Source organism: Falco peregrinus, chromosome 4 (genome assembly GCF_023634155.1).
Source record: "Falco peregrinus isolate bFalPer1 chromosome 4, bFalPer1.pri, whole genome shotgun sequence".
NCBI classification, from domain to species: domain Eukaryota; kingdom Metazoa; phylum Chordata; class Aves; order Falconiformes; family Falconidae; genus Falco; species Falco peregrinus.
This window is the reverse complement of record NC_073724.1, coordinates 43,024,489-43,040,831: the sequence shown is the minus strand read 5'-3', so window position 1 is coordinate 43,040,831 and position 16,343 is coordinate 43,024,489. Positions and strand designations below refer to the sequence as shown.

General features: G+C 38.8%; 1 protein-coding gene across 8 annotated transcripts in view; it reads right to left on the bottom strand.

Moving 5' to 3' along the window:
• Nucleotides 1–3,346: 3,346 nt before the first annotated feature.
• The window catches only part of PRDM15 (PR/SET domain 15), a 38,854-nt gene continuing 25,857 nt past the window's right edge, over nt 3,347–16,343 (bottom strand). For 7 of the 8 annotated variants that reach the window (XM_055802117.1, XM_055802120.1, XM_055802122.1 and 4 more), the window contains 10 exons: nt 15,533–15,667; nt 13,435–13,598; nt 12,908–12,987; nt 12,175–12,294; nt 11,311–11,442; nt 10,698–10,781; nt 10,325–10,500; nt 9,080–9,160; nt 8,480–8,692; nt 3,347–7,987 (listed from right to left, as the gene is read on the bottom strand). In XM_055802117.1, coding sequence (XP_055658092.1) covers nt 7,511–7,987; nt 8,480–8,692; nt 9,080–9,160; nt 10,325–10,500; nt 10,698–10,781; nt 11,311–11,442; nt 12,175–12,294; nt 12,908–12,987; nt 13,435–13,598; nt 15,533–15,667 — 1,662 coding nt within the window. In that variant the 3' untranslated portion in view covers nt 3,347–7,510. The remainder of the gene's footprint in view (nt 7,988–8,479; nt 8,693–9,079; nt 9,161–10,324; nt 10,501–10,697; nt 10,782–11,310; nt 11,443–12,174; nt 12,295–12,907; nt 12,988–13,434; nt 13,599–15,532; nt 15,668–16,343) is intronic. The other variant, XM_055802121.1, reaches the window with a different exon arrangement.

Sequence of the window (16,343 nt, the reverse complement as noted above, 5' to 3'; positions counted from 1 at the left end):
TAATCGATTACAGCAAATTCTTGCTCTACTTGAATTACTTCTTAAACCACTCTTCATTTTGATAAAATGCTTACTCTTTAATTTCTAGACATTTTTTAACATAGGTTGACTCAGAAATACTGGCTATACTGTGAGAAGACCAAGTAAATTAAGAAGGAAATTTGTATGCTGTATAATTAGAATGACAGCTATCCCTTTACTAACTACAAATGCTCTCAGGGGTGACTGGACTACTTTAAAACAGCAGCAGTAAATAGAGCACTCTTTTCCAAGACCTTTCTACCAGGAACACCTCATACCTCTTTTCAACCCACTTCTTACTTAAATAACTACACAAGTATATCATGCCTGGAGGAAAACTAAGTGCATGTCAGGATTTGCATGTATTTCATGGGAAAAAAAGTAGTGGAAAAGGGAGGAGAGTGAATGAGAAGTAGGTGCATTTGCCTTCAGGACAAAGTTTCTCATTTTTTCCTTTGATTATGCAATCTAAGCTCTTCTCTTTTGCATCTTTAAAAACGGTGCTTTGTCACTGATTCCACTGTCTCTTCAGCAAAAATCTGTTTGCATCAGCATGGACTCGGCAGTGGAACAATAAAGCAGCTATTCTTTACTTTTTAAGAGACACACAGCCCAAAAAGAACCTGGTTCATGCCCAAATACACCCAACCTATGTACCTGTATTTACTTGGAAAAGCAACCCTGAATTCCATACAATAACTAGGGCCCTTGGGCACAAGTGCCATCTGTATGTCAGTCAGACAAAAGGTATTTATTCCTTTGAAAGCTCAGACTATGATCGTAACACAGGCATGGGTGTGAAGGGAAGAAGATCTCACACATGCAGTTAATTTATATTTTTTTTTAACCTACCAGCCAGTATAAGATTAAAAGCCATTCTTTTTCTCCTTCTGTGGCACAGCAAGAGATTAAGATTAGAACTTCCCCACCCTTTCCTTTAATGAGCTGATTTCATTTTTTTGTTTTTATTGTAAAACACCCCTCTATTCCAGTGTCATCCCCTTGATGACACTCCTGTGCCTGACTTGTATGCAGGTGTCATGTAGGTCTATTCTGTGTGTGAGAAAGGACATTCACTCCTGAGAAAACGCTGCCCACAATCTTGCTTTAGCTCTTCCCAAAAGCGGTGAAATGTGGACCTGCTTCATTCTCTTATCACCTGAGCATCTTACTCCGGTTTCTGCATGTTGCTGCATATAACACAGAGCATGTGAATTCAAACCTTTGAATTTAATTTATGGTAAACTGAACACACACTAATACTTTATCCTACACAAGTAATAGAATATAGACTCTGCTAGAAAAAAGCACCTGAACACAATAATAACTAATAATTAACAGCACTGCATCCACCTCAACTCACCATACAGTTTGTTAAAGGAGGCTAAGTGTGTGTTCTCCCACATAGTTTTTAGCTGTACTTCCAACGTATTTCATTGCCTCAGCTCGCAGGTCCCTCTTTCCCAAGTTTTGAATCTGTTTCTTGGCATTTGCTAAACATGAGAGATGCAAGTCTCCGAGACACGTTTACTGTGAGCTTTGTGAAAACGGCCAGCTGTGTTGGGCAGACTGAAATGAGCACGTGGCTTGAGGGGAAGGCTGGCAGAACTTAGCTGGTATCTGCTCACATTAACAACACCCAGCACATCAATCCTTGCATGAGTAATTCTGAAAAACAAGCCAGAGCATGTGCCGTCTCCTTCCCTGAGCTAGCATCACAGAAGAAACTCAGACTCATGTGGGTAGAAGGGTGGAAATCTGTAGAAAATGAGCATCATTAGTTTCTCCTAATTTTAACTCCTCATTCTGCCATTACTACACTTCTCTTTTCGTAGCCTTTTAAATTTTGCTACGCTTACAGGACACCTGAAACTTTTTAGAAAATTTGTAAGCAGAAAAATACAGGAAAGAACTCAACTAACAGCAAAAAAGACATTAGAACTTAAAAGCTTGGCTTTAGATGAAATAAATACCCAAACTCAGTATTTTTAATTGCTTTTGACATCAGCAGCTCTACAGCCACTGCACCTCATAACCAGCTTTTTAAAAGTGTTAGCAACTAACCAGGCACTGTAACTGGTCAAAACAGCTCATGGATAAGTCAGAAAGGCAATAGCGTTAGCACTACAGACTGCTGAAATCCTGACTCAAGGGGTGAAACTGAAGTCTCCTGGAAAAATCCCGCCTTCCCTGCCACACTCTGCCCTTTTCAGCTCAGCCGTTGGGAATTTAAGTTTAGCAACAGTGAGGCTGGACTCTCCAGAAAAGCGATGCATGTCAGCCATCCATTAGCTGTACTGCAGGGGCTCAGTATGCTGGATCCCCACTCTGAACAGAACTGGCAGCAGTACATATGCAGAACAGCACTTCAGCACCCAGGAGGGAAAACAAATCCAGAACAGCTTTCTCAAAGCATTTTAGGGCAAGAAATGTGTTTTCTGACCATGGCTGCACTATATGGTGAAGTACCTGTGGCTTTTTACAGCACTCCAACATTTTTAATCAAGAAAATCTAAAGGCTTCTTTCCATATAGTACAAATATCATATAGCATCTGAGTGAAAATCACTCTGGAGTTAATTACAAACATGATAAAAATATTTTTTTTTCCTTTATCCTGTTGCCAAACATGACACTTTGGGTTTGCTATAGAGCAAAAGCCCTTATATGAAAACAAACCTGGGTAACTCATCTCACAGACACACGACACTTGGGTGCAGTCTGTTTCCAACACTACTTCAAACGAAGCTTTGAGGTGCATCGTGGTGTGTGTGGATCAGCATCCTCCTCCTCCGATATGTTTCCTTCTGTCTTACACTAGATGAGGCCAACACACAACCACCATGGAAAGGCATGCCAAAAATTCAAATGCTTAAAGGTTTTCCAACAGGTATGCCTACATCAATAATAAATATAAGGCCAAAAGTAATTAAGAGTGACGTTATTATTACTTTACATAGCACCAAGCAAATCTCATTACTAAACAATAATTCACAAAGCAATGCTAACAAAGCTATTTACCCTATCTGCTTTCATGTAGTACCTATAATTTTTATGTGATTGTCATTTGGATTTATGGTATTTTTTCCATTCCTGGTTTTCAAGATGAGAAATTCAGGCATCTTTATATATGCAGAACACCTATAGCAAATCACTCCAACAAACTGACAGAAAATTCAGTTCTAGAAATAAGTTCAACTGTTACCTGGCTGTTAACTTCTAACAATTTCGGGAACAATAAAAAGGGACAGAAATATAGCTGGTTAGTCTGATAGGAGACTGATTGGTAGGTTGCTGTAAAAATACTCACTTTTCATACTGACACATCTAAAAAGAAGATTTTAATTTTACAGAGCGTAACAGCACTTGATACGGTAGGTTTTCCTGAGAGAACTCACCATAGACCATAGCCAAGAAAGACTCAATCTTCTCTGCTTTTTGTTATTACCCAGTAACAAGCTATAGAATAAATATTTTAAAATGCTACCCCATGTTTCTATATATTGTGGTATGTACAAAGTTCTATAAGATCATGATTAAGCTTATTGCTTTTGAAGCAAGTCTACATGATTTGGGGAAAAAAAAAAAGCAGCTTAATGCATTAGTTAAGAAAAGAATAACACTGGTAGAGAAAGGGTTCTGTACCTTGATGCTCCTTTACTTCAGAGCCCATGTGCCACAGACAGCATTCGATTAAATAGTCTCAGCAATAAACAATGACAATACACAGAACACTACACAACATCACTCCTTTGGCTCAAAGTAATTCCAGTTTGTTACTGAACAGTTGTTATGCAAAATCTCCAACACATGGCTGAAAACAATAACCTTCACATCCTATATAGTAACAAATTGGCAAACGAAATTTAGATTGCACATCCCTTACATTGTTTTTATTTCTTGTGCAGTTTGAAACGGCATCAGTATAACTTTGGTATTCATCTGAAAAAGGCTTAGCTGGGAGAGCAGCTGGCAGTCACTACTTGTCCAAGGTAAGCTCTGTCTGAAAAGGCATCAATTTCCAACATCTCCAAACAAAGTAATTTGTTTGAAACAAAATAATTTGCTTCAAAATTTTTCATGCTGCAGTACACCCAAGATACAGTTGTGTCCTCATAGGGATGTTAAGAACAGTAATAATAATACTAAAATCATGCTGAGAGATGATGTGGTATCATAGCAATGGTTGCAGAGAAAGTCAAGATCATTTCTGGGAGGGCTCTGGGAAGAATAGCTTTTAGAGAACTTTCTGTTGCCTGGCCTAGTCAAAGCCCTTCCAGTGGTTATATTTTTTCCCTCCTGAAACAGAGTATTACTTAAGATAATTTTTACAGTAAGAACTGTAAATCATCCACTGAACGAACTTTCCCAGGGACATGGTAGAGTCCCTGTCACTGGTGGGTTTTAAGATGCAGTTGGACAGGGTGCTAGATAACCTCCTCTAGGCTCCCTTTCCCAAAAAAGGCTGGACCAGATGATTTTTTGAGGTCCCTTCCAACCTGGGCTGTTCCACAATTCTGATTTTGGGGATACAGAGACTGAAAAAAGATGTTTCTTTTCTATGTGACCACCGATACGCAAACATTTATTGTGTGATCATTCCTTTTTAAATCAGCTAGAATCAATCATTACCAGAAAGGCAAGATGCTGGACTTGCCTGGATGGGATTATGTAGACCAGTTAGAGTGGGAGGGATGCTAGTCAACGTAACAATACAGTATACCTGAAGATCACATTATGATAAAGAGATTTTGTGAAGTCAGAGAGGTCTCTATAATGGTTGATTACCACCATGTGCAATTCTTATTAAATAGGCATTTACATGTTAAAATGGCTGAGGTTGATCTGATGCATCATGAAAGCTACTATCAGTAGGGTCAATGTAGAACAGATGTATTCCCTCTGCAGCTAAGGCAAAACCCCTCTTCCTCCCCACTTAAAAGCTTAATCGCCATTTACATGTCTAAACAAAACCCTCATCTTGTAGAAACTATACATAGCACTGTAACCCTCCATATGTGTGTGTACATATATATATATATTTTAAAAAGTATTTTTTTAGATGTTAGCCATTTTCTATTTACTATAACAAATTGACCTAGGGACCTCTCTGTTTTCCTCTCCCTGCCGTTTTTTTTTTTTCCCCTCTCCAAAGTGCCCTGCCGAAAGATAACATACCTTTACTAATTAGGCACCAAGCACTGGGGGTGGGTGGGTGGGTGAGTGGAGTTCAAGTACTTTCAGGTACATAAACAGTGTATTTCATAAATCAAACCTAGCTTCCTCTTTACCTGTGGGTTTGGTGTGAAGGGGAAGCATTTGCAGACAGGGCAGCTGAGAAGAAACTTAACTGTTTCTCAGCCCAGTGGTGAAATAATCCAGGTGATGAGTGGCATAAAACTATTTCTCAGGATATTGGGAGGCTGAGAAAATTACAGAATCTCACAGTATTGTGTGAAAAGGATCTGAGGAAGACAGAAGGAGCTAGGGAATGACAAATTCTCTTTCCCACACTGGTGAGATATTTTCTCTTTCTGACATACATTATTGTCCCATCTAATATAGGTGCCTCTCATGCAGACATTTTACAGGCTTGTTGACATTTACAGAAAAGTAGTTCTCCTCTGACATAAAAAATACGTCACCAGAAGCCCCCGGCCTATACAGGTCCTGTTGCAACCCAGCTTTACAGAGAGCCTAGCACAGTGAGCCTGTAGACACTGCTATGGGACCAAGAAAACCATTGGAGGTTAACTTTAATATCCAGACATTTATACTTTGGAGAAATTTGTTGTAGAGATTATAAGGCATCCTTTAGGGGTCAAGTAGTCCATGTTAATAAAGACTTTCAAAGCTGAACTCGTTCCTACTCATATTTTTGCTAATACAGAACATATTCATAAATACCATAGGCACAAGCAGGATTTTGACAACCATCAATCTATCTTCACTGTCAAACACAGCAGCTGCTTTATCCTCAGCAAAAACCTTCAGCACGGTTCTGTGGCTCAGTCTGCTGCCCCAAAGGACCTTGCTCTTCAGCCGCAGCTGGAAGGACAGATTTCCCTTTCAAGATTCCAGGCAGCAACATTTTTTATAGTTTATTCTTTTTTTATATCAGCTGCTTTCCTCTGTGGGAATGATACTGTCTTCGTGACGTGCAAAAGTCTAGACTGCACATCAATGTATGGAGAATGGAATGAAAGCATAGTATCAGCAATGATGTATTCGACCCGACCCACTATTTATATTCCCAACAGTCATGCAAACCTTGCCCATTATACACTAGGGCATACTGCCTCCGTGTGGCAGAATATGCTTCAAACATTCTTTTTTCTTGCACTTCACACAACCTTGTGTGTGGCTATGAATTTTGGAAATTTTGGGAACTGAAGGAATAGAATCCGTATGTTATTCCTGTGAGAAAGGGAAATATGGGGGTGAAAAAATTAATAAATCATATTGATAACAGTGTTTTTTGCACAAATACTCACCAGGAACACACAGTAAAGTACAAAGGCTATATATATATATGCATATATATGTATATATATATAAATAAAAAGAATGCTTTCTCAAATGTTTATTACACGATGAAAGAAGACTAATTGAAAAAAATTCACATCCTGAACTTGATCAAAGGGGACTGATTGCTCTTCAGGCCTAATAGCTAAAAGCAAGATTGAAAGAGCAGTTTTGAAAAATTACATAAAACTGTATCACATTCTTTTTTTCAGTTCATAACTGGTTTGATTCAAACTTGACTAGAAGACCATAAAAGTTGCTTTAGCATTAGACCAGCTGATTCAAGTAGCACTAACACTGTGTTATGGGTACAGGGTTTTTCCCATGACTAAAATGGAAATAGTTTGTGAAATTGGTGTGTTTTCTTCCACACCACACACATCCCCACCCCAAAGCCCCAACCTCCACCTACTTTACCAATGTTGTTAGATACAAGACCTAAAGAAGATAAAACCCAAGACAATTATCTTTTTGCCCATTTGTGCCTTTACATTTCAGTCTCTACCAGCTGACCACAGGTGCATTCCACCTCGCTGTGAACAAGGTCTTTATATGTAATTTCCAGACTTGAAAGAAGTGACATGGTACGGTTGAAAGGGTTTTGTAAATCACCGGTGCTGTAATATTTAGGATTTCCCTGCTTTGGTTAAAATTATGATGCTCCTGTCAAATCTCAATCTTACTGCACAAAATACACAGTGCAAAGGGGTGCTAAATTTATGGTGAGATTTTTTTCCCTTTTTTTTTTTTTTTTTTTAAAGACAGTGCAAGATCTGGAGACAGCACAAGAATCTCAAGATTAGGGTGTTGCAGGGTGCTATGCCAATTTTAGCTTACATTTCTTTATATAAACATTTTCCCATCTCTGTTTGGTATCCAGCAAACAATCCTATTAGAAATTTTCCAAACATCTGTGTGGTTTTGTCTCTAAGTACTGTCCATTTCAAAACTTTTTGAAGTATAAATTAGTAGCTATACATCTGTTGTTGTTGCTCTGTTTGAACCTGTTGCTGTCCTGACTGCTGTGGCGTTGGCTGTGCCTGGGGCTGCAAGACATCAGTCTGAGGCACTGACCTCCATGTCAGAGGATGCTGTTCTGTTATCTGGTTCCCTAGAGGAGCAATGGAGTTCACCAAGGTGGTCAGGTTTATAAAATGGGCCACAGACTGAGGATTGGCTGCCTCTGGCTGCGGCTGGATCTGAATGTCATTTTGGCGGTTGTGCAGCATGGCAGAACCACTGACAGTGTCAAACGTGACGGTGAGAATTGAGTTGTCCAGCTGTAACTGACGTTCAGGTGCAGTCAGATGGCCCACAGCCACTGGCTGGAGGTTTGTGAATTGGGTTCCAGCTGCTGTTGTAATGGGGGTAACAGTGATATTTGTCAGCCCAACGGAACTGGAAGGGGCTGTGACATTTGGGTCGCCAAGGGTCACCACCACCTGAGGAAAAACAGAAAGGTAACCTCAACCTTACATCTTGCAGCTGACTACGAAGTATCAAGCATCAAGAATGATCACCCAAGTGCTGATGGGCTCACACGTTGCTACTGCCAGCAAGAGAAGTCACACACACAGAGGGGAACATAGAAAGCTTGGAATATAACAACCTCCACATACAGAATGTAATGGGAGAGGCATATGCAACATTCAAAACATGCAGCTGAATTGTCTTTTGCACTTCTAGTCACAGCTTCTGCTGGTTAGTGGTATCTGGCAAACAAGGAGATGGTAACGCCAAAATAAATGAAAATAAACATGAGGAGCTTACTGGACCAACTTCTTTTTTTAGTCCCTATTCATCTTCTTATTGCCACAATTGATCAAATTAGCTCTAAATGTTCTGATCACTCTTTTGTGTCTGTTATTAGGAAAAAAGAAGGGTTATTCCTCTAAGCAGTGCCTGCTACCCATCACCCTGCTACTGGAGCTCACCTGCTGGATGCTCTGTACAGCTGAGTTAGTCTCATCTCCAACATTCCCTGTGAAGTCACCTTCCTTCTCTGTGTATTCACTGAAGGCAGGGTCCTCAGGCACTTGAGTTTCCTCCTCCTCACCTGACTTTTGTTTTCGTTTCTGGCCACGTTTAGGAGCTTTCATATGCTGTTTCCCTTCTGGTAATTCTCCTTGTTCCAAGGCTAATTCCGGCTGGAGCAACACATTTCCAAACAAAACATCAAGTCATTTTGCTTAGTGAAGTTCCAAGTAAGAGACTATCACCTGAAGTTGGTTTACGGTCAATTCTCAAGTGAAGAAACACACTTTAGCAAAAAAACAAAAAAAATTAGGTGAGGAATGAGACCTCACCCTGTAATTACCTCTGTTTCACCAGCACCTGTGCTATACAAAAAAACAGATCAACAGCTTGCATCTGCTCATACATGTTAAGCTGGAGCTGACTCTCTAAAAAAGCACATTCCTTCCCATCAGCCTACGCCCACCTTACATTATGTACCCAAAAAGTGATGTCCCCACCTCACCGTCCAGTAGGCCTGGAACCTAGCTGCCACCAGAATTCTGCAATGATGAATTTACCTGAACAATCCCAATTGAGGAGGCATCAATGGTCGTCGTCTCTGGCAGCTGCTCTAAATCGTCAATCCTCACCGAAAGAATCTGTAGGCAAAGAGTTATCAGCTGGTGAACTGCACCACTGCATACCACAGTCAAACAAGACAGCATTGTCCTAATAAATCCTGTCACAAAGCAAAAACGATGTAATCTAACATTTTACACATATCATTTAACACAAGCAATTTAACTATGGCTTTTTTTAAAATAACCTTTTCACCTATAATCTTTTCCTTCTTGCTGAAAACCAGCAAAGTTTAAAGACAACAACAGAAGACTATTTTCATATTCTAGACAGAATACAACCCTCTGGGAAGTGATGACTTCTATAGAAAACAAACAGTGTGTTTGAAAAAACTTATTATTTTCGCGTTTCTGTTTATAAACTTATCAACTGTGTCTTACTCCATTATTTTCAGCTGAATCTATACATCTCATTATCAAAGAACACATTGCCCTCTGGACTGCAGATATGCAGCTGTATTTTTAATCCAAAGATCAATAAACAAAGCTTTTTGTTGACTTCCTTCCCAGTCATCATGATAAAAAAACGTTCATGGAAAGCAATACTAATGATAAATTGGTAGGGGTGGGGCAAAAAAGCCTGAAAGGGAACAGAAAAGCCTTGGTCAACCTAAACAAAAAATGCTTAGGAGAAACACAATAGCTATTCAGAAATTTAGAACACAGAAAAACCCCCACTGGGGTCAGACAAAACATCGCTCTAATCCAGATTCTCTGCAGTCAGCATTCATCTTTAATACTAAGAATAATTTTGTATCATCAGCAGACGCTGCCATCACCTCTCTATTCACCATTTCTTTCAGATCACTTCTGAATACAGAGAACACAATAGGGAAAAAAGAATCAATTATACTCATTAATGGATGAAGACAAAACATGAAAAAAATAACATTTAAGCTGAGGCAGAAAAAGAAAAAGGACTTAAATAATCAGAAGAATTTCATTTTTCGAGACTGACAATCAGATATGTTTACTACTGAATCTTAACATAATGAAAGGCTGATTCAGTTAAGTGCATGTTTAACAGACACTACCTAAAATTGGCCCCAGAAGAACAGAAAAAAAAAGAGAGAGAGAGAGAGGGAGGGAGAAAAAGTAATTCCTTTCAAAGCCATGAACTAACCAACACCACACACAAAAAGAAAAAAACAACCACCCCACAGTCTACCTGCCAAACTCACTCACCTCTGGATGTTTACGCCTCATGTGTCGACTCATAGATGCTCTGGTAGAAACCTTTGTCCCACACAACTGACAGCTCTGGGCTTCCACCTTATCATGAGTGAGCTGGATGTGCTTCTGTAGCATGTAATCAGTGACATACTTCTTATCACAGACTGAACATGTCCACTGTTTTCCTACTGGTGGCAGATGGAAGGAAACGCTGTTAGCAACAGCCCCCAAAGATGAGTATCATACTGTCGGCATATCAACAAGAGGAACAATTTTATATTGGTAACATGATGTGTAACACTAGTTCCAGGACTAGCAAGACTAAAGCAAGCCCAGGAACAAAACTAAAATATTGTCTTTGGATACTGTTTTTTAGAGGATTTACCTGTATGAATCAACTTATGAGTCTCCATTGTATTTCTCTCACTAAACGTCTTGCCACACAGCTCACACATGAAATCTTTGATTCCTGCATGAAAAGCACAGGCAGCATCAGAGTGAAAACAATCTAAGCATCTGGGACAATTCAGAGTCTCATATTACTAAAAAAAAATATTAAAATATCACAGCCAAATCTACAAAAAGTAGATTTTATCTACAAAAAGTAGAAGCCCAGCTTCACCAACTATTTTTAACTAAGCCATGCCACTATATCTGGCAGAAAATGAATCCAAGAGAAACTGATGTGGAAGGTAGAGTTTTGTTTTGGAAAATGAGAAACTGAAGACTAACTTAAAACAAAACCAATGCTCTAGACCTATCCTAGACCAAAACAACCTCTCTTAGAAAAGCAAAACACGAAACCAGGTAATCTAAATATATAAACTTTATAACAGGTGATTTTGGCTGGTGAGAGGACTAAATCTCATTTTTCAAAAAGCAGAATATATATATTTTTATTAGTGTTCCTCATACCCTCTGATTGCTCTACATAAGAGTTCTCTCAGGAAACATTTAACTGAATCAGTGCAACTTTTGTACATCTTTAGAGACCTTACCCGTATGTCTTTTGTAATGCTTCAGCATGTTCACTTTCTGTGCAAATTTTCGGTGACATTCCTTGCATTCATATTCTTTAATCCCTTTATGAAGTTTCATGTGGTGACGAAGTGCATGTTTTGTCTTCATTCCTGTGAGACAAAAGGTACAGCATGACAATTAGTCCATTGCTCCCACCTTCAGAGAAGAACTCAGGATGACCGTGTTGTTAGCCATAAGCTCTAAGATTATATTTGCTGCATGTCCACAATTGCATATTTTTAATTGTTTAGGCAGCAGTGCATGTTATCATTATTATTATTTTAATTCCAAGAAAAAGCTCTGGAAAACATCAGAGTAACCACTGATGAAGAAGCAAAACAGCAGGGACAAGCAAAGGCAAAACATCATTAGACATCTCAGAGTTACTGCCCTCCACTAAAATACCAGTGCAGATTTGTTCAAGTTATAACATGAACAATTCAGAAAGTCAAAGCAACTTTAACTCTTAAGGCTCTTACAGAGAGAAATTACTCTATTTCTTAAGCCTAAAAACAGCCTAGAATGCCAAAATTAACTTGTATTCATTTTTGTGCTGCAAATGCCTTGGAACTTGGTCAGGCAAGCAATCCTCAGTCTGACAGAGGCAAATTTTATTAAAATCAGTTTTGTCTTACAGGCCATGAAACTTAAATTGCATAAAATTAGGGGTAGTTTATGTAACCATAAGACTCCTGATTAATACAGTTTCTACCTCTCAAAAATGCAGGATTTACATCACTCTGAGGACCTTCCCAATATCCTAAGAATGGCAGTAGTTTCAATTCAGATATTCACCTGTTATTCAGTATCACAATTAATGGAAAACAAGGCATTAGACATACCTTTGCCACACTCTGCACACAAGTATTCTCGGATATTATCATGGACTCGCATATGTTCTTTTAACATGTCTTTTCTAGCAAATGATTTGCCACATTGCTCACAAGCATGACTTTTTACACCTTAAAAGTAAATTTAAAAGACAACATAAAAAAAAGATGTTAATGAAAAATGCGCATCTCCTAAAAACTGACTAAACTGGTGAATAAGAGGGCAACCTGTGTTGTCAACCACATCTTTCATGCATATTGTAGCCCAAACTAAATTAGAAGACTTTGGAGAGACAGAAAAGCTGGCTTTTTGTGTGAGATCTGGGAAAAAAAAAAAAAAAAAAAAAAAGATAAAGCCTGAGGCAGGAAAATACTGAATAGCGTGAAATAATAATGAGCTGTTAAAAATGATTTTGCGATAGCAGTTTTCAGCCTGTGTAATGGTGAGAAGATGGCACGGGTAAGAATTTGGGGAGAACAGAATACAGAATTAGGATTTTTAGCTGGTGAATCCTGCATCATATTAACTAGGAATCTGGATTGTGTGCCTAGATGAAATACCCTCATTAACACCTCCTGCTTTAGAAAACCGGTCTACCCTAAAAGCATAAATGTAACATTTATCTCATTGTAACCTATAGTAAAAACTCACAACTTATTTCCTCCTGAAAAAAAATAAGGCAGGCACTGGCAACAGAAATGTCTTCTTAGTATTGATAATAATAAAGAAATACAACATTTTTACCTGTATGTATAAGCTTATGTCTTTCCAGATTTCCTATACTGTTAAAAATCCTTCCACAGATTTCACATGGATGGATGTACCTGGAACCAAGAAGAACAAAAACTGTGACTCATTTCTTGAGACAGAGGTGTTTTTCAGGCATCTCTATCAGTAACTGTATTTCATGTGGTAATAATAATTACTACAGAAGTTCCTTGAAACACAAATGCATTTTTTAAATTAGCCTTAAGAAACCTGTAAGTTCACTGCAAGCTTGGAGCAGTCTGGCATTCCTATATTCTCAATTCATAGTTTGTAAAAATATTTACCAAAATCATAGATTTATACTTTACAAAGCCCAAACTGGGAGGCTGTTGACTAATCTCTGTGTGAAGTGATTCATTAGTGGTATACATCTCTAGCTTTTAATAAACATTTTAACGCCTATTATACAGTTTCAGATATTTTAGTACAGCCCAATTCAGGTGGCAGAGCCACTGTAACTTCAGAAAGATAGCTCCTGCTGTCAGTCCAACACATCATCTTACTTCTGCACGTTAGGATCAGGCAGGTTCTCCCGATGAATGACCATGTGTGCATGGTAAGTTGCCTTCAAGGCAAAACGTCGGTTACAAATACTACAGCCATAGCCTTTCTCCTTGTGCACGTCCATTATGTGCTTCAGGTACTCCTTCCCTCTGCCAAAAGTCAACTGTGGAAAGAACCAATAGTGAATCAAAGGGGAAAAAGTCCTTGGGAACAGTAACAGTCTAGTAACACATCACTGGGATCTAGTCAGAGCTAGTAGACATAAATATCCTGTGTATCCCTAGGTGAAAAAATCTGTGAAAGCCGGATTTAGGCTTGAACCTCTTTGGCCATTACAAACACATTACTACAGGACACCATTTGGAAAACTAGCTTGAGATGGTATCTCTGCTTCTTACACTGGACAAGCAGAGGACCTCCAATTATTTGTGCACTGAAGAACAGCCTTGAAGAGGGCCACATCTAACCTCCACTAGCTGCCAAAGCAAGGATGCCATAGAAGGAAAAAAAGTCTTTTGGGCTCTAGGGGCATGGTAAGCTCTAGTCTGCATAGTAAACTTTGGCATTTTCTCCAGAAGAGTTGGTATTTCTAGACATTGCAGGGCAGTGATTCTAGCTCAGCTCCTGGAACTGCTACAACTACAACAGACAGGTGCTCCATGACTCAGTTCCCTGGACTAAGTAACCCTGCATACACATATATACTCCAACATATCAGGCAAAGTGCCCTAATGACATCATCTTTTGCTCCAATTTTGGGAGTAGCCGGGGTATTTCTGACAGCATTGCACAGCTTGGTGAAGGTGTGCTTTGGGATGAGAAAAAAAGAGAAAGATTCTTAAGAGCTCAGAAGAGGTATGTTCACTATGACTCATTTGTATGTTGTTCTCCCTTAGGAATGCATGAAAGATATTTTCAGCCACAAAGAGCCCCCCCATCTCATCACAGCTAACACTCGTTATCCACAGCTGCTGCCTTACACAACCATTTACTTCACAAACACCTGCAAAACTGCTAAAATCCCAGCTTCCAAAACGATCTTTCTAATCCAAATGGCACAATTGCCCTCATTTGGAAGCATACAATTTTATATAGTTTATGTACCCATAAAGTGTCAGGTGTTAAAATAATCATGTGGTTGCTTTCAATGTGGTAAACTGGTGTGATACCACATCTTCTTACGCTCACTGACATAAGCTTAAAATCACTTAGCACTTAAAACCAGTGCACAGATAAAACATACAACTGAATTATTATATCCATGTCTTTAAAATGAAGATAAGCTAAGCACTTTTATCACATTAAGTGTAGACTGTGATAGAAGCTCTGATTTCCAGCAGCTAAGTCAGTGGCTTAACTACCGAAATTCCCCTGTCCCTATGTCAGTTTGGCCAGTTTTGCTGTTCTCACTGATTGCTTTTGCATCCCACCCACCCAGCACAGCACGCTTGCCCAGTAAGGGAATCCAAATGGGCCTTAAGGACTCCATTCTTCCCCATTACTTCTTTATAAAATGGCAAAAGCCATGCAAAAGGTTTAAAAAGTCTTCCGGTCTCAGCTGACAACTGAGTAAAATATGTTCCATCAGTACTTCTAATGTTGTCCTGTTAGTAATAGAGTAGGCCAAGAATAAGCAGTCACACTGAACATAAGCAGCAGTCTTAAGTCTCCAGAACTGGGTGTCTACTAGAGGACCATTGGATCTCATAAAAATTAATCAGTTTATGGATTGTATAATTCAGAAATGCTATAATAATTTTAACTTGCACATAATTAAAAAGTAGTGTAAGATGTGAATGTTCCGTTATTGTTTCTTCCTCCAGTTTTGCTTGCTAGCTTCTTTCCACACAGGCAAGCATATGTATGTGTATTTCTCATTTTAAGTGTTTAGCATTCACCTTACAGAACATCACCTAAAGTCTTACGGCAAGCATCAACAGATTAGAGGTAACAAGCACTGTGGAAGAGAGCAGACCTGTGGACCGGCCTTCTCTTTGTGAACCCTTAATGTTATTTAAAATACTGAATGATTTATAAACGTTTCCACTCCTTCCTCCCATCCCCCCAAAAAGTTAATTTGAAAGTATTTAAAGCTACCTGGCACCTTTTGCAGCTATACTTGTGAGGCTCAGAATCTGCACTTTCATCAGAGTTGTCATCATTTTCCTCTGATGAGATTCCAATTTTACCAATGAATTCTTCTCTCTGGTGATCATCCATTAGTGCTATGTCCTGTGTAGGTGGGAAAGAATATTTTGTTTTAATAGATTAAACTTCTATTTCAAAAGGTAGCACCTCGTCAGCTTTTGTTGCCATGCAGACTGCCTTGAATTAACAATTGCTGCAACATTATTTATTTAAAATACCCTCCTGCTTCATTCAATCAGGTAAACAAAGTTCCTCTGTCCATGAATAAACAAGGAACAACTGCTTATCCAAACAATTTTTCTGTGTATAAAAGGAACTTCAATGTAAACAGAGATTCAACTGGTACAGTATTCTATTCATAAAAACATCCTTATGAGCACCACTGAGTTATACAACTTTCAATTCAATCCATATAATTAATTTAGTGTTAACCTGGTTATGTCAAAATAATCTGGGTCTGATTAAGCACTATTAAAATGGGGGATTTTTTTGTGATTTGGAACATTTTGATAAAATCAGGTAAAGAACTCAATATACAGGCAGTTATAGTGGCATATGCAAGAGGATCACAGTCACTGGCATGCAAAAGGCAGGAACAATTAGTTCTCTTGTTTTTTTCCCCACAAAGAGAGAGTATGACAGTAACCCCTCAGCCCAACCAAACTACAATTGGAACAATACATCTGTCTGCAGCCTTCCTGTTAAGTTATTCTCCCTGCTTTAAACTGGTCCATATATGCCGTAGCAATCCAGATGTAGA